The 22,147-nt window shown below is 41.0% G+C and overlaps 1 protein-coding gene across 1 annotated transcript; it reads left to right on the top strand.

Moving 5' to 3' along the window:
* The first annotated feature begins 2,581 nt into the window (after positions 1–2,581).
* nkpd1 (NTPase, KAP family P-loop domain containing 1) lies at positions 2,582–21,937 on the top strand. Its single transcript, XM_020513933.2, has 3 exons — positions 2,582–2,654; positions 6,635–6,763; positions 20,220–21,937. Exons 1-3 carry the CDS (start codon positions 2,633–2,635, stop codon positions 21,935–21,937), a joined length of 1,869 nt encoding a protein of 622 aa, XP_020369522.1. The 5' UTR covers positions 2,582–2,632.
* The last annotated feature ends 210 nt before the right edge of the window (positions 21,938–22,147 follow it).

The raw sequence follows: 22,147 nt of genomic DNA on the forward strand, positions 1-22,147 counted from the left end.
TTGTTATCAGATTTGTTTAATTACCCTCCCTAAGAACAAGCCATTCCAAATTTCCTTCTTGCTGGTGAACAGATTTTATGGAACCCGCACATCAGAAAACGTGACATGAGGGGTGACTGAAATAGGCGGCATGTGAAATTTTGATTACTCGATGGCAGTTTCAAATCTATGATAATATCAGCAATGCCAACTATCAACATCCTGGGGGTTGCTATTGACCAGAAACTAAACTGGAATAGCCAAATAAATACAGTGGCTACAAGAGTAGACCAGAGACTAGGAATACTTCAGCAAGTAACCCACCTCCTGACTCCCCAATGCTTGTCCATCATCTACAAGGCAAAGTCAGGAGTGTGATGAAATACTCCTCACTTGCTGGATAAGTGTAGCTCCAACAACATTCAAGAAGCTTGACACTATCTAGGACAAAGTAGCCCACTTGACTGGCACCAGATCCACAAGTGTCCACTCCCTCCACCGACATTCAGTAGCAGCAGTGCATCTTGCAGAAATTCACCGAGTGCTCCTTAGACAGCACCTTACAAAACTACAACCACTTCCGTCTAGAAGGATAAGAGCAGCAGATATACAGGAATGTGATCACCTGTAAGTTCCCCTCCAAGCCACTCACCATTCTGACTTGGAAATATATCACCATTCCTTGTTCCAGCAACTTCTGTTTTAGTTCCAGATTTACAGTATCCGCAGTTCTTTCAGTTTTTATTCACCTTCACTGTCATTGTGTAAAAGTCCCGGAATTCTTCTCCAACCAGCACTGTGGGTCTACCTACGTTACATGAACTGCAGCAGTTGAAGAAGGCAGCTCACCACCACTTTCTGAAGGGCAACCAGCAACAAGCAATAATTGCCAAGTGACGCCCAAGTCCCACGAGCAAATTTAAAACAAACCCTTTTGCAGCCTATCAGGCCACTAGCAATTTCAAACTTTTATAACATTTGCATGTTATAAAGACTTGTTAACATAAAACTTATTTTTTTAAATAAAGCCCCACCTTTAACATTAAGTCAGATGTGCACAAGGATCTCTGACTCCCCAACCTTGTGCCACAGAGTTCAATAAAGTGAACTGCTGACCGCAGAGCCAACCTTTAACTGACTGTGAATCAGGTGCCAAAAGACTTCTGTGTACTACTAGCTTTATCTTGAAGATAGGACTTCACTTTAAAAGAAGTGTTACCTTAATTTATGGTATGCAAATACACCACAAGTATGAACATGTCACACGGCAACATAAAGTTTGGCACAGCATAAACATGTCATGGATTAAATTTCTGTATCTCAATCTACCAAGCATAAATCAAGATTTTGCATCCTGTCTAACTCAGTCAGCCTGTATGCCACATTTGCCTCTCTTGCAGGCCCCATAAGATGCCCCTCCCTATCTAATTCCCCCCTCAATGAGCAGCTCCCTCTATAATTCCTTCCATTTTCTTCAATACATTCACATTTTTCCTGTAATGTGACACCCACAACTGCACACAATAATCCAGTCTTATACAAGTTCAACACCACAACCTTGCTCTTTTAAACCACCCTGAAATCCCCCTGTACAGTTCCTCCAGCCAGTGAAGATCTTTCCTGATCATTAAATGCCTGTCATTCCAGTTTTTAAATTCTGTCTAGAGAAGCAACTGTAACTCTATCAAATGGTTCCCACACTATCGTGAGCACAAAATGTTTCCACACTGGCTGTTTGTGTAATTCATGTCCAGCCAAATGGCATGGCAAATATAGATACACAGAGGCTGACTGGCTCTCTAAACTTTCTAGATCAGAGAATGCCTACAGTGCTGAAGCAGGCCATTCAGCACTTCAAGTCCACACTGCACTTCGAAGAGCATCCCACCCAGACCCTCCCCTTCCCTGTAACCTCACATTTCCCAATACTAGCATGCATTCCCTGGACACTACGGGCAACTTTGCATGACCAATCTGCCTAACCTGCACATCTTTGGACTGTGGGAGGAAACTGCAGCACACAGAGGAAACCCATGCAGTTATTGGGAGACTGTGCAAACTCCACTCAGGCAGATATCTGAGGATGGAATCAAACCTGGGTGCCTGGAGCTGTGAGGAGCTGTGCTACCCACTGAACCACCATGCCACTCCTATGCACAGAATGATCCCTGGTTCAGACATATCTTCACTGCAGAAAGGCATTTGATCTACTCCCCATCTCCCATCAATACACAGTGAATGAATATCCAAGTTTACCAGGGAGGGTTGGTGTAGACAACTATTTTAAAGACAGGACAAGTTGAGAAAGATATTTTAAAAAGCTTCTAGTATGCTTGACTGACTTTACCAAAACAAATAATTATATTGCTCAGTTATAAATTTCTAGTTAAATTTCCTGCACCTGGAAAGATATTGTCAAGGTGAGAATGCCGCTGTCATGAGAATTCCATGAGGAAGAGACCGCCCATGTTTTGAGTGTGTGCTATCTGAAAGCTATGCAGCACCGCCTTTTTTCAAATCATTGTCAACTGCGTCAGCAAATTTGCAAATACCTTTAGCACTCCTACAAATATTCTCACATTACAGAAAGTAATGATAATCATCATCAGCATCTGCTCTTTGCAGATCTCAAGTGAAAGCTTCACAAACTAAAATGTCCAACTTCAATTGCAATGGTAAGAAAATGCTTTAAGTCCAATTCAGCTAATATTTTATTTTATTACATGTGGTTAGTAAGTTGATTTACTGTCATTATGATGAAAACTAATTCTTTCTCAAGCTAACTTTGATAACTGTAAGTTCCTTAATCTGGTATCAAAGTCGCTACTTTCATTCACTCTTGCGCCTCCCACAAACTTAAACTGCTCCTTCCCCTTTTAGACAATTCAAATACAATTATTCTTCATCATTCATTTGGAGGTAGACATCATGAAATCATTCAGAAAATTAGAAATGTGACAAATTTTACTATCATTCTAAATGGATGGATAAAGACGCACCGAAATTATCTTGTGATCTTTTGCTTTTACTTTGTTGTCCTTCATAAAAGGCACTGCGTCCCATCCCACTATCCACAGTACTCACCTTACATTTTATTATCCTACTGCTATACTGTGTTCCCTTACTCTTTATTATCTCACCCAACCTCATTCCTCTACCCTGCTGCCTTCTCTTACCCTTTAGTATCCCAAACAGTTTAATTTCCCTTTCTTGCTCAATTCTTAGACCATTCAATAATTCTGATTTTCAGGTAATGACTTAATTTTCTTTAGAATGAAGTCTTGATTCTGCTTTAACAATGACATTTATTTAGAAATACGCAGATTATCAGTGAGATTTCTAACTCTGATAATGACATTAGAATGACACATGCAGCACAATGGAGCATTGGTCAATAGAAACTTGATAAGACTAGGAACTAATGTGGGCATAGAACTGGGCTCACCCTAAGTCCAGCCTAAATGGTCTGGAGATGTGTGGAAAGAGATCGGGTGGAAACATTTTCCAGCCCATCACAGAACTGAAGGAACGAAGAAATGGATAATTCAGTTCTAAGGGCCCTGCTGAGCTGGTAGCTGAAGTCAGCTTAATGCTCAATGAATTACTCTTTTCACTGCATTCATTTTCTCAGCCCATAGGAACATAGGAACAGGAATAGGCCATTCAGCCCCTCAACCCTGTTCTGCCATCCAAAGAGATTGTTGCTGATCTGTGGCCTAACTCAATATACCTACCTTTGCTCCATATCCCTTATATTTGTGCTTATGGGAAACATATCTATATCAGAGTTAAAATTAACAACTTATCCAGCATCGATTGCTGTTTGCGAAAGAGAGTTCCAAACATCTACCACCCTTTGTGTGTAGAAATACTTCCTAACAATCTTTCCTGAACAGTCTGGCCCTAATTCTCAGACTATGCCCCCTAGCTCTAGAATCCTCAACCAGTACAAATAACAAAGAACAATACAGCACAGGAACAGGCCCTTTGGCCCTCCAAGCCTGCACCAACATATTTTGTCTGTGCATACTAAAACTGTCTTCGCTTACAGGATCCGTATCTCTCTATTCCTTTCTTACTCATGCATTCATCCAGGTGTTTCTAGAATGCTGCTATTGTGTCTGCTTCCATCAATCTCCTCTGGCAGCATGTTCTGGGCACTCACCACCCTTTGTGTGGAAAACTTGCCTCGCACATCTCTCTCAAACATCTCCCCCAACACCTTGAAGCTGTGTCCCCTAGTAATTGAACTCTCCACCTTGGGAAAAAGCCTTGTTCTTTCCAGTCTATCCATGCCATTCACAATCCTATGCCCCTCAACCTCCTGCATTCTAGTGAAAGCAAACAGAGTCTATTCAAGAGACAGTAAGAACTGCCGATGCTGGAGTCAGAGATAACAGTCTATCCAACCTTTCTTCATAGCTAAAATCCTCCATATTAGGCAACATCCTGGTAAACCTTTTCTGTACCTTCTCCAAAGCATCCACATCCTTCTGGTAGTGTGTTGACCAGAATTGTACACAATATTCCAAGTGCAGACTGATTAAAGCTCTACAAAGCTGCAGCATAACTTTGCCTATCCTTACACTCAATGCCCCTTCCAATGAAGGAAAGCATGCCATACACCTTTTTTACTACATTATCTACCTCCGCTGCTACCTTCCGTCTTCTATGGACCTGCAAACCCAGATTCCTCTGCATATTAATACTGTTAAGGGTTTTACCATTCACTCTGTAATTTCCACCTGTAGTTGATCTTCCAAAATGCAACACCTCACATTTGTCCAGATTAAACTCCATCTACATTTTTCGGCCCATGCCTCCAACTGACCTGCTGTATCCTCTGACAATCCTCCTCACTATCTGCAACTCCACCAATCTTTGTATGATCCGCAAACTTACTAATTAGACCAGTTACGTTTCCTCCAAATCATTTATGTAGAAATAGTTTATCTTTATCTACCCTGTCTTTTCCTTTTAATATCTTGATGACTTTGATCAGATCACCCTTTAACCTTCTAAATTCTAGAGAAATTAGAACTAATTTCTATAACCTCACCTCATAACTTAATCCCTAAAGTCCAGGTGTCATTCTTGTAAACCTACATCGTATTCCCTCCAAAGTTAATATATCCTTCCTATTCAAAATCCTATGCCCCTCAACCTCCTGCATTCCAGTGAAAGCAAACACAATCTATTCAAGAGACAGTAAGAACTGCCGATGCTAGAGTCAGAGATAACAGTCTATCTAACCTTTCTTCATAGCTAAAATCCTCCATACTAGGCAACACCCTGGTAAATCTTCTCTGTACCTTCTCCAAAGCATTCTTCTTCCTAAGCAATACCTTCTTCCTAAGGCCTGGTGCTCAGATCTGCTCACTGTACTCCACCTAGGGTCTAACCAGGGTTTTGTACAACTGCAACATAACTTCTGCATCATTTTACTCCAGTCCTCTAGACATAAAAGTCAGAATTCCGTTAGCTTTCTTGATTATTGTCTGCATCTGCTTGTGATATTTTAAAGATCGGTGTGCATGAACCTCCAAGTCTCTCTGGACATCCACTGTATTTAGCTTTATACCATTTAGAAGTACCCTGATCTATTCCTTTATGGTCCAAAATGGATAACCTCAGACTTGATTACATTGAACTCCATCTGCCAGTTCTGCCATTTCACTTAGTCTGTCAATACCCCTTTGAAATCTTATGCTATCATCTATAATGCCTATGATGCCACTCAATTTTGAGGCACTAGCATATTTGGATGTATGATTTTCCATGCCATTATCCAAGTCATGAATAAATAATGTTAATAATTGAGGCTCTAACACAGATACTTCTGGAATATCACTGGTCACAACCTGTCAATTTGAATACTTACCCATCGTCCCTACTTTCTGTCACCTGCGACTCAACCAATTTTCCAGCCATGTCAGTAATCTGCCCTCCACAGGCTTCTTCCTCAGTTAATAATCTCTTATACGGGACTTTATCAAATGCTTTCTGGCAGTTCATATAAACAACATCCATAGATATTCCCCTATCAACTACTTTTGTCACCTCTTCAAAAAATTCAAGGGGATTTTTCAGGCATGATCTACCTATCATGAATCCATCCTGATTAACTGAAAATTTTCAAGGTGTTCGGTTACCCTATCCTGGATCATAGATTCCATCAATTTCCCAACACAGATTTTAAGCTAACTGGTCTGAAATTGCCTGGTTTTCCTCTTTCACCCTCAAAAAGTGGTGACATTTGCAATTTTCCAGTCCAGAGAGATTACTCCTGTATCTAGGGAACTTTGAAAAATTACATTTTAGGTGTCTACAATTTGCTCCATGACTTCCTTTAATACCCTTGGATCGAAACCATAGGTCCAGGGAATTGTCACTTTTTAATGCCATGAATTTCCATATTATTGATATTTTACTTACATTTTATTCAGACTCTGTCCCCAATCTACTATTAATTTATTTAGACCTTCTGGCAAGCTGTCCTCCTTTTCTGCTATAAATACTGAGGCAAAGTAAATATTCAACATGTCTGCGATTTCCCCATAGTCATTGACAACATCCCCACTTTCAGTCTTCAGTGGGCAACATTGTTCCTGACCACTTGCTTTCCCTTTATATAACTGTAAAATTTCTTCTTCAGGTCAAACTGAATTTGAAGTTTATGCAAGCTGTCTTGGGAAGGCCCTGTGCTATATTCCCACCCCAACAACAGTAGGCTTATATGCACCCTGGGGATCTGGAATCAACCAGCTTCTACACAATGTACAAAGTAAGTTCGCTGCTTTGACATTTTCACCTAAAACAGCGTGACTAAACAGCTTGTCAATTCCCTTTCCTTAGGCTTCTGATAGCAAATCCAGTCTGTTTGTTTAATAAGATAATCATTTATTCTGGTCCTTACTGAAACAAGGAATAAGATATTCTGAGATGCCTGAATAATGTTTTATATTTGTCCAAGCAACAGTACAACTGATCATATGAGACTGATACTGCAAGTAAACTGTGCTGTGGACTCATTGAGCGTCCCTCTTAATGGAACTCATGCAGTTAGTGTTTTAATGATGAGCTTTTGATCATGATAGAAACCTACATGAATCACGTGTGAGGGGGCAATGGCCTAGTAGTATTATTGCTAGACTATTAATTTTGAGGCTCAGCTAATGTTCTGGGGACCTGAATTCAAATCCCACCATAGCAAATGGTGGAATTTGAATTCAATAAAGAATCTGGAATTAAGGGTCTAATGACGACCATATATCCATTGTTGATTGTCAGGAAAAGCTCATCTGGTTCACAAACAACTTTAGGGAAGGCAATCTGTCAACCTTACCTGGTTTGGCCTACATGTGACTCCAGACCCGCAGCAATGACTCTTAATTGCCCTCTGGCAATAAATGCTGGCCTAGCTAGAGATGGCCACATCCCATGAATGAATAAATAATCATATTAATGTTATAAAACATTTTTTTATGGCATTACACTGAATGGTGTCAAATAAATCTGATCTGTTCAATCTTGTCACAAAGACTCATTCATGTTTATCAAACCTGAGGGAGGGGAAATTGGTTTGTGTTGTGCCACATTTAGCAGAATTATACTGATTCCCCTGGATCAAGCAACACCATATGGGGCTCTCACAACATTCTCTGTTGATACAATACAAAATAAATTGTGCTGTCTTCACGGCTAACTACCTGCAGCACTGTTGGTCTCTGGAGAATCGATGTGGTCATCGTATGTGAACAATGTTCTCTCCTGAATTTCAATGGGTAGGCTTCTGGGATTCTTCCGGTAAGATGACGGTGGAATAGGACTCTCCAGCTGGAGCTCGTCTGCTCCATTTGTTCTTTTTCTTCTTTTTTCCTCCCTCTCTCCTCCTTTCTCTTGGCCTCGGACACGAGGTCTCCAAAGCAGGACGTGTTTTCGGCAGCCCAAAGCAGGGACACCAACAACCAGCGGCCAGAGCGGGGGCGCCAGCGGACAGAGCAGGGATTCCAGCTGCTGGGGTGGGGACGCCAGCTACCAGCAGCTCAGTGCGGAGTGCGGTGGCAGCCAGCGGTCAGACCACATGGAGGCACCTCCCTGGCATGGTCTGCCGTGGAGACACCTTGGAGAGAGACTGTGATTTTTTTTTAACTCTTGTTTCTCTGACCTATGGTTATACTGTACACCTGTAATTTCACTTCTTTTTCATTTCTCTATTCTGTGACTAGGGATTGTACCTAGGTCCTCCGTACCTAAGAGGGTGCTAAAAGTGGCAACTTACAAACTTTTCACTGTACTTATTTGAGTATATGTGACAATAAAGCTAATTCAATTCAATTCAATTGATGACTTCAACAGTATTCTGAACTTTAAGACAAACATGTCCCATTTCTATACTATTCACCCACTGAGGTTACCAGTTGTGTTGAGATAATGTTGCTGGACTAGTGAATCATGAATGAAAGCTAATGTTCCGGGGTCACAGATTCAAAGATCACATGGGAGTTATTTGGAATTTAAAGTTAATTAATAGGCTAATCTCGGTAATGGTGATTTTGAAGCTACTCCCGGTGTCAGGAAAAAAACCTATTTGGTTCACCACTGCAACCCTGCAATACTGACTTGGTCTGGCCATGTGTGACCCACAGTAATATGATGAATCTTAACTGCCGTTTGAAATAGCCCTAATGCCAATTAGGGAGCGGTATCAAATGCTAACCTTGCCTATAATGGCCACTCCCAGTTACATTGTGCTCCATTCATTTGTAGGTGGCCTCGTGCTCTGGGGCCTGCAGGCACGGACTGCTACGTAAATACTTACGGTCACTTATTATCATTCTGGACCTTTTCACTGTTTCATGCAAGTCTATATTCTTTTTTTACTCTGTAACAACACTATATTGTTCTACTCTGTAAGGTTTGTACTGAGGTACTTGTATCTAAGTTGCACCTTTAAAGGCAGCCATGTAAAAACTTTTCACTGTACTCCTACCCTTTGTATTGAAGTACATGTGACAAGAAAGAATATTCTGTTCTATGTCCTATTTTATTCTATTCTATTCTATTCATACCCTGCTTCTGATCTTTCATCCTTGATTTATTCTAAAGCTATGCTTTATGTTCTTGAAATGTGTGGGCCAAGAGATCTTTCATGTTTTTCTATGTGGATGACCAGATTTTCAAAAGCCAAAACCATAAAAAGGTTGTTGGGTGATTAATGGCAGGAATCTGGGACGGGTGGACTTTGACATTTCCTGGAATATGTCCAGTCAGACTTGGGAACCCAATCCATCAGTTGTTTAAAACAAGTCATCAGCATTGGAGCTTTTGGCACCAAAAAGGTAGTATCAACTCTCTTGGAGATATCAAGAGGGTAATGGGAAGAGGTACCATTCCCTACATGAAATGCAATGTGATGACTGTTTACAGGAAGAAAGACGAAATATCACACAGATTGTTTTCCCCCAGGCCTAGCTTGTATTTGACAAAATGGGAAAAGATGAAAACCAGGAAATTTGAACTACTTTTAGGAAATTGTCAGGGCACCGAGGCATTTAATGAAATACTGGGATTTTGGCACAAAGATAAGTGGAGGAACAGATAGTGTTGAGGAGGCAGGGAGGCTGCGGAAGGGCTTGAAGAGGCTAGGAGAATCGTCAAAAATGTGGCTGGCGGACCACATGTTGGAAAGTGTGAGGTTCTGCACTTTGCTCACTAAGAATAGAGGCTTAGATTATTTTCTAAATTGGGAAAGGCTTTGGAAATCTGAAGCACAAAGGGACTTAGGAGTCCTCAGTCAAGATTCTCTTAAGGTTAACATACGGTTCAGTTGGCAGTTAGGGAGGCAAATGCAATGTTAGCATTCATTTTAAGAGGACGAGAATACAAGAGTAGAGATGTAACGCTAAGACTGTATAAGCTTTAGTCAGACTGCATTCGGAATATTGTGTGCACTTTTGGGCTCCGTATCTAAGGAAGGATGTGCTGGCATTGGAGATGATCTAGGGGAGGTTTATAAGAATAATCCCAGAGATGCAGGATTTATATACTTAATGGTAAAGTCCTGGGAAGTGTAGCTGAACAAAGAGACCTTGGAATGCAGGTTCACAAGTCCTTGAAATTAGAGTCACATGTAGATAGGATAGTGAAGAAAGCTTTTGGTATACTTGCCTTTGTTGGTCAATGCATTGAGTATAGGAGTTGGGAGGTAATGTTGCGACTGTACAGGACATTGGTTAGGCCACTTTTGGAATACAGTCGATTCTGGTATAATGTGATAGTTCCATTCTCATGTGAACTCGCATTATAAGAAAATCGCGCAATAGCCACGCTATTTAAACTAATTGGGCTGGAATTGCATTGTAGCCAAAACAGGCAAGGAAAGTTTGTGTTCTACAAATAGTGCTCTCAATTCTTCAATCACATTATAGAGAATTTGCGTTCAAGAAACATGCGTTACAGCAGAACCAACTGTACTGGGTTCAATTCTTGTCTCCCTGTTATACGAAGGATGTTGTGAAACTTGAAAGGTTCAGAAAAGATTTACATGGATGTTGCCAGGGTTGGAGGGTTTGAGCTATAGGGAGAGGCTGAATAGGCTGGGGCTATTTTACTTGGAGTGTCGAAGGCTGAGGGGTGATCTTATAGTTTATAAAATCAAGAGGGGCATAGATAGGGTGAATAGCCAGGGTCTTTTCCCCAGGGCAGCAGAGTCCAAAACTAGAGGTTTAAGGTGAGAGGGGAAAGATTTAAAAGGGACCTAAGGGGCAACTTTTCACCCAGAGGGTGGTAAGTGTATGGAATGAGCTGCCAGAGAAAGTGGTGGAGGCTGATACAATTACAACATTTAAGCATCTGAATGAGTATGTGAATAGGAAGGGTTTAGAGGGATATGGGCCAAATGCTGGCAAATGGCACTAGATTAATTTGGGATACCTGGTTGGCATGTTCGAGTTGTACTGAAGGGTCTGTTTCCATGTTGTACAGCTCTATGACTCAATGACTCCATGAAGGGATTGTCATATGTGGAGTGGTTGAGGACAATGGGTCTGCACTTAATGGAGTTTGGAAGGATGACATGGATCTCATTGAAACTTACAGAATATTGACAGGCCTGGATAGAGTGGATGTGGAGAAAATAGGAGAGACTAGGACACAAGGACACAGACTCATGTTGAAGGGACAGCCCTTTACCACTTAGAAGAGGAGGAATTTCTTCAGGTGGAGAGTGGTTAGTCTGTGAAGTTCACTGCCACACAAGGCTGTGGAGGCCAAGTCAATGAGTATATTTAAGACAGAGATTAATAGATTCTTGATCAGTAAGGGGATCAAAGATTACGGGGAGAAGGCATGAGAATGGGGTTGAGAAACTTATTAGCCAGGATTGAATGGTGGATCAGACTTAATGGGCCAAATGGCCTAATTCTGCTTCTATATCTTGTGGTATTATGGCAAAATGAAGCTGTTTGGTCTCCCTGACCCTATGTATGCAGTACTTTAGCAACTACCCCTTAACCCATTGTGGGCCATCTTATCTTGTCCTAGATGTTTACTGTTCTCTATCTTTTGAGTTTCTAAACTGTTTATAGTCATTCTTTCCCCATTCTTCTCCATTTACAGTCTGGTAACAATATTGATGTCCCTGGCTCTGGACTAAAGAAACCACTTTTAAATATTCTAACAAGTCTGCTGTCTTGACAGTTCAGACTAGACCAAACAAAGCTAGATTGAAATCTGTTTGGGTCTCCTGTATGTTTACAGGAGTAATCATGTCTGCCTACTATGCTGCATTTCTCATTTATGTTTAACAAATGTGCAAATACATTCACACGTTCTGCTGCCTTAAAATTTTCCATGTTTGAATTGTTTTCATGCATTGTCATCAATCTTAATTTTTCGATTTGGGTAGCCATAAAAGTCAAACATGGCATTTTACATTGACTTCACATAATTCATGACAATTTCATTGATATTTTACACTCCCTGTTCCAACATCCAGACTATCTGGCACCACCCTAGTTTGTCCACATTCCTTTCCTATTTCATTACACAAATCATTGTTACATTCTATATGTCACAAAATCCTGATTAACCCCTGCAACTGCTAGAAAGTGAGTCTAATAAATGAATTTATGCTTATATGACTATTCTGCCTTCTGTGCCTTTTCAAATGCTTTATATTGTCAGCCTTTCATGGAGAACTTTACTGAAGGCTTTTGCCTTCATCATAAGGTTATCCAGTGTGTACTTTGTTTGCTTTACCCTAAAGACGTTGGTCCAACTTTTCAGAAACCACTTCAACTTTTAGAGGGAGTTAAATTCTAATGGTTATGTCAATGGAATACAGATGCCCAGCTTAATGTTCTGGTGACATCAGTTCAAAATCCCACCACGGCAGTTGATGGAGTTTAAATTCAATTAATAAATCTGGAATATACAGCTAGACTCAGTCATGGTGACCATGACAACTATCGTTGATGGTGGTAAAAACTCTTTTGACTCATTAATGTCACATGTGACTCCAGACCCACAGCAATACGGTTAACTCAAACTGCTCTGAGTTCAAGAGCGATTAGGGATGGGCAACAAATGATGGCCTTCCCACAGAAGGCCATATCCCATTCAAGGATAAAGGAAAAAAGATGGTATAAAAAGATAATGTCAACGTTCATTATTGTTCATTGATGTCATCTTACCAGCCATCGTAAGATCACAAAATCCTAAGAAACTGGAGCAGGAGTTGATCTGATTGTGGCCTTAACTCCCCTTTCCTATGTGACCTCTGAACCCTTTTTAGGTTATTAATTTATAATTGGTCTACAAAGATTCTGCTCAACCAATCTTGGACAATACTTCCCAACCATACAGTGAACCTCTCAGCAAGGGCATTGCTTCCCATTCTGTTGAGGTGTAATCTGCCCCTTTTGAATAAATGCCACCTACCACAAAACTAGTTCCAATGCCTCAAGGATCTGAAGCCTTCCCTCTAACGCCATACCTCATTGACACTCGCTATCTTCCCATTTCTTTGCTTGGTGGTGCATAGCACTGAGAATAATCCAGACTGAAGATGCCTTTTAAGTCCTACTTTTTAATTTCTTTCATAGCTCCTCAGAATCTGATAGTGAGGTGTTCTAAGATTCACACATGGGGAATAGGAATTGCAAGCAACAGGTCACAGATGTCCAATCACAAAGTACAAAAAAAGTTTCTATTTTTAACAATTTGGCCTTTTTCCTGTTTGAATGATTAATTTCAATTAATATTTCCAGCTCTGCTTTGAGCTTTCAATTTTATTAATTTCCATGCACTGCAATAACCTGATTTCAATTCTTTATTTCCTAGCTCCTAATTTGAAATAAACACTGAAATTGTGATAGGAGAGGGAAAAAAAATGAATTTAATTTGCCTTCCTAACTACTTGCTGTATCTGTATGTCAACTTTTTCATGTACAAGGACATCCATATCCATCTGTACTGCAGCATTTTGCAGTCTTGCTCCATTTAAATAATGTTCTGTTCTTCTATTCTTCCTGCCAAAATGGATATCCTTACATTTTTCTACATAATGCTGCATCTGCCAATTATTTCCTTAAAATATGTAAAAACATTTGCAGACTTTGAACATTCTCCTTGCAATCTTTGTGTCAGCAGCATATTTGATTACAAAGTAGTCAATCAACCCCTTCAGTCAACCATTAATCTTGATCTTAAGTAGTTGAAGCACTGATCCCCAAAGCATTCCACCAGTTACAGTCTGCCAGCTTGAAAATGATGACTCATGTGTTGCAACTCTCTGATTCCTGTTTGTTAACCAATTCTCTACCCAATCTAAATAACACCCCAATACCATGAGCTTTCACCTAGTGTAATAAGTAGTCTTTTATGTGGCACCGTATTGAATGCCTTCTGGCAATACAAATACACTGCATATTATTTAATAAATTTATCAAACATAACTTCCCTTACCAACCATGTTGATTCTTCCTGATTTTACAATAACTATTAACACTGATTTAATAGATCCAAAAGACATTGGGTTTTTTTATTGCCTGTATGGAATATAGGCTTATTTATAATGATTATTTGCAATTGTATAGCCTTTTTAATATAGTAAGACATTCCAAGGCACATCATTGGAGATATGAGGACAAGTAATCTAAAATTTGATCCAAGAGGCAGTTTTAAGGTATGGCTTAAAGGAAGAGAAATAGGTTGACAATAGAGTTTAGAGAAGGAATTCCTGGAGTACAGGGTCCATTGAAATCCTCTTGTATTTGTTGACTTCAGCTCTTTGTAAATTATATCTCTTGTCTCAGTGCCTTTTCTGTGAGTAACATCAACAGCATGAGAAATAATTGTAGATCACTGATATTAGGTGGTTAAAGAATATCATGTAGATTTCCTTATTCTGTGGCTGCATGTTAGGAGTTGATTGCAGTTTGTTGAGCAGATAGGTGTAGACCTTTTGGTTGTGGAACCATAGCCAGGTTACAGACCTTCATGGAAAGATTTCAAAGTGTGCTTATCAATAAATTCTTGAAGCTCTGTAACCTCATACTCCCATCATCAGCTCTTCACGATTTTTAATTAGTATGTGCTTGGCTTAATGGTATATGCCGTTGTCTGATTTTCTTTTTAACAAATATGTAGGATCTGAACATTGTGTAAGTCACCTAGTAGCTGGACTATATCTTGGTTAAACAAGTCTTGGTGCTTCCATTGACAAATCAAGGACCTCAGATGCCTGTTGTTTATGGCATCCTTTAACCTCCTCCAAAACTCTTAAAAGTCTTTGGCTGAACCCTACGTTTTTTTGGTTAAATTCATGTTGTGTTGAGATTCTTGGAGGGTTTTACATCACAAGGCCTAGCAAGTTTTTTTTGTCCAACTTATCACATTAATGACCTCTGATGCCCTTATGGGCAGCATTTATTGTCCATCTCTAGTTGCTATTGAGAAAGTGGTTGTGAGCTGCTTTCCTGAACTGATGTAGTCCATATGCTTTAGGTAGACCTACAATGTCCTTTGGGAGGAATTCCAGGATTTTGACCCAGTGACGTTGAAGTAACTGTGATATTTTTCCCAGTCAAATGGTGTGTAGGTTGCACGAGACTTTACAGGTGGTGATGCCCCTATGCATCTGCTGCCCTTGTCCTTCTGGAGGGAAATGGTCATGGGTTTGGAAGATGCTGTCTAAAGATCTCTCATGAACTTCTGCAGTGCATCTTGTCAATAGTACACACTGCTGCTATATTTCTTATTCATTCATAGGATGCGGGCATCGCTGGCTAGGCCAGAATTTATTGCCCATCCCTAATTGCCCAGAGAACAATTGAGTTAACCACATTACTGTGGATCTGGAGTCACATATAGGCAAGATCAGTTAAGGACGGCTGTTTCCTTCTCTAAAGAACATTAGTGAACCAGATGGTTTTTCTGACAATCAACAATGGATTCACAGTCATCATTACACTCTTAATTACAGGTTTTCTTTTAATTCAAAGTTCACCATCAGCCATGGCAGGATTTGAACTTGAGTCCCTAGAATATTCCTGGATCTCTGCATTAGCAGCCCTGTGATAATACACTAGGCCATTGCCTGAGCTATTAGTAATGATGACTGCTGGGATCATAACTCCATGCACTAAGTAAATTCTTAACTTGTGGCTTATAGACAGGCTGTGGGTAGTCAAGAGGTGAGTTAGTCATTGCAGGATTCTTAGCCTCTGACCAACTCTTGTAATCATTTTATTTATATATCTAGTCCAATTCAGTTTCTGCTCAGTGGTGAACCCCAGGATGAATGTGTGTGATGTTTGTGTAGAGCCACTCCCATTCTTTCTTAAACAAATACAGAAATTGCAGCTCCAAAGTAAAAAAAACAAAAGAACTGCGGATGCTGTAAATCAGGAGCAAAAACAGAAGTTGCTGGAAAAGCTCAGCAGGTCTGGCAGCATCTATGGAGAGAAATCAGAGTTAACATTTTGGGTTGAGTGACCCTTCCTCAGAATTGATGGTAGCTAGGAAAGAGTTGGTTTATATGCAGACGATAGGGTGGGGAGTGAGGGATGGATAAGGAGTAACAGATAGGTGGGGATAGAGCTCAAAGAGACAGAAGAACAATTGGACAGACAAACGAGTGGACAACAATCTGGCTAGGAGGGTAAATTGCTATTAATGGGGACTGTTAGTGGCTAACAATGGGTTACGTGCAATAGCAGACTATATGATAACCTAAAAAGGATTGGTGTGCGGGGGTAGAGTAAGGACATGGGAGAGTTCAAGCCCTAAAGTTGTTGAACTTGATATTGAGTCCAGAAGGCTGCAGGGTGCCCAAGCAGAAAATGATGTGCTGTTCTTCCAGTTGCACTGAACTTCGCCGGAGCACTGCAGCAAGCCTGACACAGAGATGTTGGCCAGGGAACAGGGTGGAATGTTGGAGTGGCAGGCAAGTGGAAGTTTAGGGTCATTTTTGTGGGCAGAACATAGGTGCTCTGCGAAGAGGTCACCCAGTTCACATTTTGTTTCCCCAGTGTAGAGGAGACCACATTGTGATCAGTGAATGCAGTAGACTAGATTGTGTGAAGTGCAGGTAAAGCACTGCTTCATCTAAAAGGTGTGTTTGGTCCCTTGCATACTGAGGAAGGAAGAAGTAAATGGACAGGTGGTTACACCTTCTGCAGTTGCAGGGGAAGGTGCCAGGGGGTTGTGGGGGTTGTTACGAGTGAAGGAAGAGTGGACCAGTGTGTCCTGGAGGTAACGGTCCCTGTGGAAGATTGCCAAGAGAGTAGAGGGAAATATGTGTCTGGTGGTGGAATCCCGCTGGAGGTGGCGGGAATGGTGGCTATTGATCCCATTCTCTCATCTCAGGCAGCAAAGTTTGCACCGATGGCACAACAGCTAGGTTGCAGTGCTTAATTCTGAAGTTGTACTTCTCCAAGATGACCTGCTAAACAAACTGACTCCCGACTGCCATCCAGTCCATTTGAATGCTCTGTGTTCTTCCACATAGTCAACTGACAAAGGCTTTACTATTTTGACCAGAGCTGGTGGATTTAAAAACAAAGGGCAGAATCTTAGAATGAGTGAAGTGGGCAATGGTGAAATGTGAGGCAGAATTAGACGAGAAGTTCCGCAAGGTCCATCTCAACGTTGACATCATCTTTTATGCTTTCCACAGATGAATTAGCAAGATTGTCACTAGGCTGCAGCAAAATGTCAATTTACGGGATTAATGTTTATTAAACGTCTTCTTAACATCAAAACTTGCCTCAGTAATATTTGGTTGCCCATCTTACCAAACTCACAAAACGAGCCAGCTGTCAGAAAAACTACACAAGAAAACCAGACTGTGCACCTGATGGTTTCAACTCGCAACTTGCTCTGAACTTTGTTCATGTTGGACACAGGGCAACGACACCTTAGAGCATTAACTATGGACAGCAGCTGTACACCATTCATCCACGGACATTGGCATCTGGCATCAGCTAACCCATCACAACCATCTCTCTGATACTTGGCAGACTTGCACTGCAGTGTGCTTTGGCAGCTAGAATTGAGAAGGCTACAGCAGGGGCACTTTGTGTGCAGGAATACGCACCCAGCCCACAGAATAAACAGGCTGCATCTGAGAGCTACTCACTTCTCTCTTAACACTTGCTCACTTTGCTCACAGCATCTATGCCTTTTCTTGCCATGTTGTGCCATGCCTGTTAGCATGCTGGCACTTCAACCAGAGCAGAAAGCTTTCATTAAAAAAAATCAAAGAACTATCGATGCTGGAAATCAGAAGCAAAAACAGAAGTTGCTGGAAAAACTCAGCAGGTCTGGCAGTATCTGTGGAAAGAAAACAGAATTAACGTTTTGGGCCCCTGGCCTTTCTTCAGATTATGGCTGGGAAAAGATTGGTACCTATGTTAAAGATGGTGTGGGGTATGGGGAAAGAATTAAACAATAGGTGGAGATGTAGCCCAGAGAGAGAACAACAGTTGGGCAGACAAAGGAATGGGAAAAGCTCAGTCTGGGAGAATCAATAACTGCAAATAGGGACTATTAGTGCTGACAATAAGTTGGTTGTGGTAGCAGCCCATGTGATGATAAGGCCTGGTGTGCAGGGCATAGGTATGGCTTTCACTATTGCCATTTTGAAGTGATCTTTTAGTGCAGACACAGTTTTTCAGTATGGAACTGCCCAGGGTAGGAGTGGGGGTGGGTAGGGGAATGGAGGAGTTATCTTGGTGAACAGCACATTGATACATCAATCTAATACTGACAGCATGTGTCAGTGGCCTACGCAGCAAACACACTGCAAATGGCCATATCAGAAATAGGGTGGAAACTAGTCTTCAGTCCAGTCAAGGGGTGCTGCTGTTAGTCAGGGATCCTGATTTATCAATCATAGCCACAGACCAGGGGCTTCCATGCAATTAGTCATCATCTTTGGATGCTCATGGTCAGGGGATCTGTCCCAATACAGTCTGGAGGGTGTTCAGCAGTATACGGCTAGCACAAGCAGTCAAAGGAAGTGTGTATTATCAGTTGGGAAGCAGCAAAGACAGCAGTTAGAGCTCTGGTCAGTCATGTCTAGGGACTGTCTATCAATGTTGTTGAGAGGTCTGGGTCAATTATAGTCCTGTGTATCTGTTCATGAATCTTTCAGCAGGGGAAGGGCATGTAGGGATTGTGAGGGGATCAATGACAGAAGGGGTAGGGGAGTCAAGACTTTGTGGGGAAAGCAGAGGCATTTGTAGAAGTGCATTAAGGATAGTGACAGGGGCACCTCGAACTGAATGGGGAGAATGTGGAAACAGCATTGGAAGCATGGTAGACTACACCAGGGGGGTTATTACTTTGACCACCACTGTGGGCTCCACAGGAGGAACATAAAGGAGCAGGATGGGTATCAATCAGGTTCAGTGCTAGGGTTCAGGGGATAGGGAGAACATAATAATAGAGAATGGCTGGGACAAGGCCCAGGTCAGTGAAAGTCAGTGTCAGTTTGATGGGCGAAAGGACAAGATTGATGTTTGCTGGATACCATAACATGTAGCATAAAAACATGAATCAGCCATTTGCAAAGTGCAGCTACTTTTAACATGCAATCATTTTGGTGCCCATTCGCTATGAATGCACAGTGAGGGTGCTTAGGGGTGGTCAAAGCCGATTTACTACATGTCATCAGTGCCAGCAATTTGAACCTGGGTATCTAAATAATGTGGAACTGATCAGCAATATTGTACAAAAGATCACTACTGGCTGAAGGTAACCACTATTTGAACATTCTCCAAGAATCCACTGTAACCATAGCTCTTGACACAATGCGCAACTCTCTGATTGATGCCAAGCTTAATGCTACCCAGGCTTCATCCATATAAGTTGGTGGAGCAGGTATAGGGCTCTCGAAGATGCAGTTCCACTGCTCGTACAGATCTAAATGTGCCCTGCAATGTAGTCCAGACTGTCTGTGCTACATCATCAAGCTGTGCTCTGCAAAATTGGAACAGGCAATGAGGTGATGTTCTGGATGCAGAGGAACGATGGAATGGCACCAGTCTTCCAAGGAGAAGGATGAGGACATCAGCATGGATGAAGCTGACAGGGTCCATGACACAGCTCAACTGCGACTGGTGCTACACCCAAAAGGTGGTGGGAATCTGGAACTTACTGCCTATGAGTGTGGTAGAGGCAGAAACCCTCACAACATTTAAGAAATATTTAGATGCGCACTTGAAATGCTAAGGCATACAAGGCTATAGGCTAAGTGCTGGAAAATGGGATTAGAATAGTTAGGTGGTGTTTTTGACCAGCATGGACACGATGGGCCAAAGGGCTTTTTTCTGTGCTGTAGACCTTTATGACTCTTTGGTATTTTGTGGATGAAGAGCATCTCAATTCTCACCATCCTCTTGGTCCTTCATGATCCTTTGACCCTACAGTGTAATAGCACTTAACAATGTCATTGGAACATTGCAAAGCGACATTTAGGAATGGAAGTTATTTCTTCCTGTAGAACCATAGATATGTTAGCAAATGGAGGAACATTTTAAGTATTGATTGGTGTGCGGAAAGTTCAAATTTTGCTTAGGTTGATTTATTTTTCTTTGCTTCACACCAATTGATCAGAACTTGCAAACTATTCACATTCTTAGCTGAATTTTATAAATACCACCCTAAACACAAAGAATTAAGTTTGTATTTTAAAATAAATGTGTGTTGTTGACTATATTATCCTTTTATAGAACAAATGGTATCGGAAGCGCTTTGTCGAGAGAAGAAGGAATTTTCAAGGACCCAGGAGAAACCTCGGACAACCTCTGGTCTTGGATTTGTTTTCCTTTTGCTACATTTGATTTTCCTTAAGCCTCAGCTGACGGAATGGCATGAAAAACGGAAAAATTTCAGATTCATATTTGTTAAATTCAGTGCATGGGAATTTGCAGGCAGTGATAAGTTGTGGGCTGGTCTCATAACAACATTGTGTGATAACATCAAAGACCAGTTTGGATGCATTCCAACTAGTATTGTTAGGTCCCTGGGTCACCAGTCCACCTTAGAAAAATGCAAATTTGGTTCTGAATGGGTGTCTAAAAAAATCCTCAGAATTCCAGTTTGGTTTATTTTCAGTTTCCTCCTATTACTGGCTCTGATACTCACACTAGCCATCTCAGTGTTTGGCATTTCCATTGCAGAGATGGGAAATAATTTTGCCTTAGCCCTTGAAGGTGTGGGTTTTGGATTAATTGGATGTTCTGCTCTCCTGACAATGAAAAACTCCCTTGCAGTGGGCAGAAATATGATAGTCAGCCAGAAGGCCAAAATGGAAAGCCTAATGAATAAAACAGACTTCAGCGCTCAACTGGGGTTCATGAATGATATAAAGCAAGAAGTTAAAGTTCTTACAAACTTCATCAAGTACATAGAAGTCTTTGAACGAAGAAAGATTCGGATAGTCCTGGAAATTATGAGTCTTGATAGGTGCTCTCCAGATAAAGTTGTTGGAGTCTTAGACGCTATGAACATCCTTCTTTCAGATTCAGATGCTCCTTTTATTTCAGTGCTGGCTGTTGACCCTAGCATCATTGTAGCCTGTGTGGAGAAATCTAATACTTTCAAAGGTATGGCAGACAATGGCTACGAGTTCCTGAACAGAATTGTGACACTACCATTTTGTGTCCCCCACATGGATGCTCAAACCAAACTCAACTTTATAAAGCAGGTAGTGGAAGGCAAGAATGCCCTAATGGAAGATACTCCAATGCAGCCTCAGAGATATGAAGCAGGCAAGTTTCAGGGAAACTCTATGGAAGTTGTGCCATTGATGAATGTTTCATGTGAAGAGAACCATCCTTCTAAACAAAGAAATGGCAAAATGAAACCAAGTCACTATATTCGACAGACCTATCAGTGCTTAATGGACAGAGAGAGCAACCTTCATGAGTACATTGAGGAGAACTTCCTACAAATGAGGAGGATAGTAAACATAATTCCAATTATGACTGCACTCATGTTTGAAAAAAATGTTTCAATGAGTTCATTTTCCCCTCAGAGAATTGCTGCATGGGTTACTTTAGCCACCTGCTGGCCATGTCGCCTCAGCTGGATCTGGCAATGCTTGGAAGATGCGGAACAAAGGAAAGAGTTAAATGAAGAAAAGAATATTAATGATGAGATGCTATTGTGGACCATTTATGAAAACTCCTCAGACAAACTGAGATTAATACAACCCAGTATTGATAAATTATTGACACTGGATGGAGATCCTGAAATCTTTCAGAAGTTTTTATCAATCAGCTATAAATTCACCGTTAAGGATGCAAAAATAATCCTGCCGTACACAATTAATCTAGATTCTTCTTTAAAGAGAAAGATGGAGTTACTTCTTGGAAGCAAATTGTTAGGGAGAAGAGCAACCTCGTCTTCTGAAAATGTTACAAGGCCTGAATGGAATTCAGAATAAGAGAGAAATGATAAAATGTTCAACACTTAAAATCTTACTTCTGTACAAGTTGATACCTTTAGTACACCAGCACTACTGTTGAATCAGGCTGACTCAAACATACAAGAATAATAAATGATTTGAGGCAGTCAAGAAAGTATTTTCCAATGAATTGAACATTCAGAGAATACCTGGGTAACTGCGCCATCAAACAGAACTTTTTTTTCATTG

This window comes from Rhincodon typus, chromosome 39 (assembly GCF_021869965.1).
Source record: "Rhincodon typus isolate 14 chromosome 39, sRhiTyp1.1, whole genome shotgun sequence".
In the NCBI taxonomy this organism is placed as follows: domain Eukaryota; kingdom Metazoa; phylum Chordata; class Chondrichthyes; order Orectolobiformes; family Rhincodontidae; genus Rhincodon; species Rhincodon typus.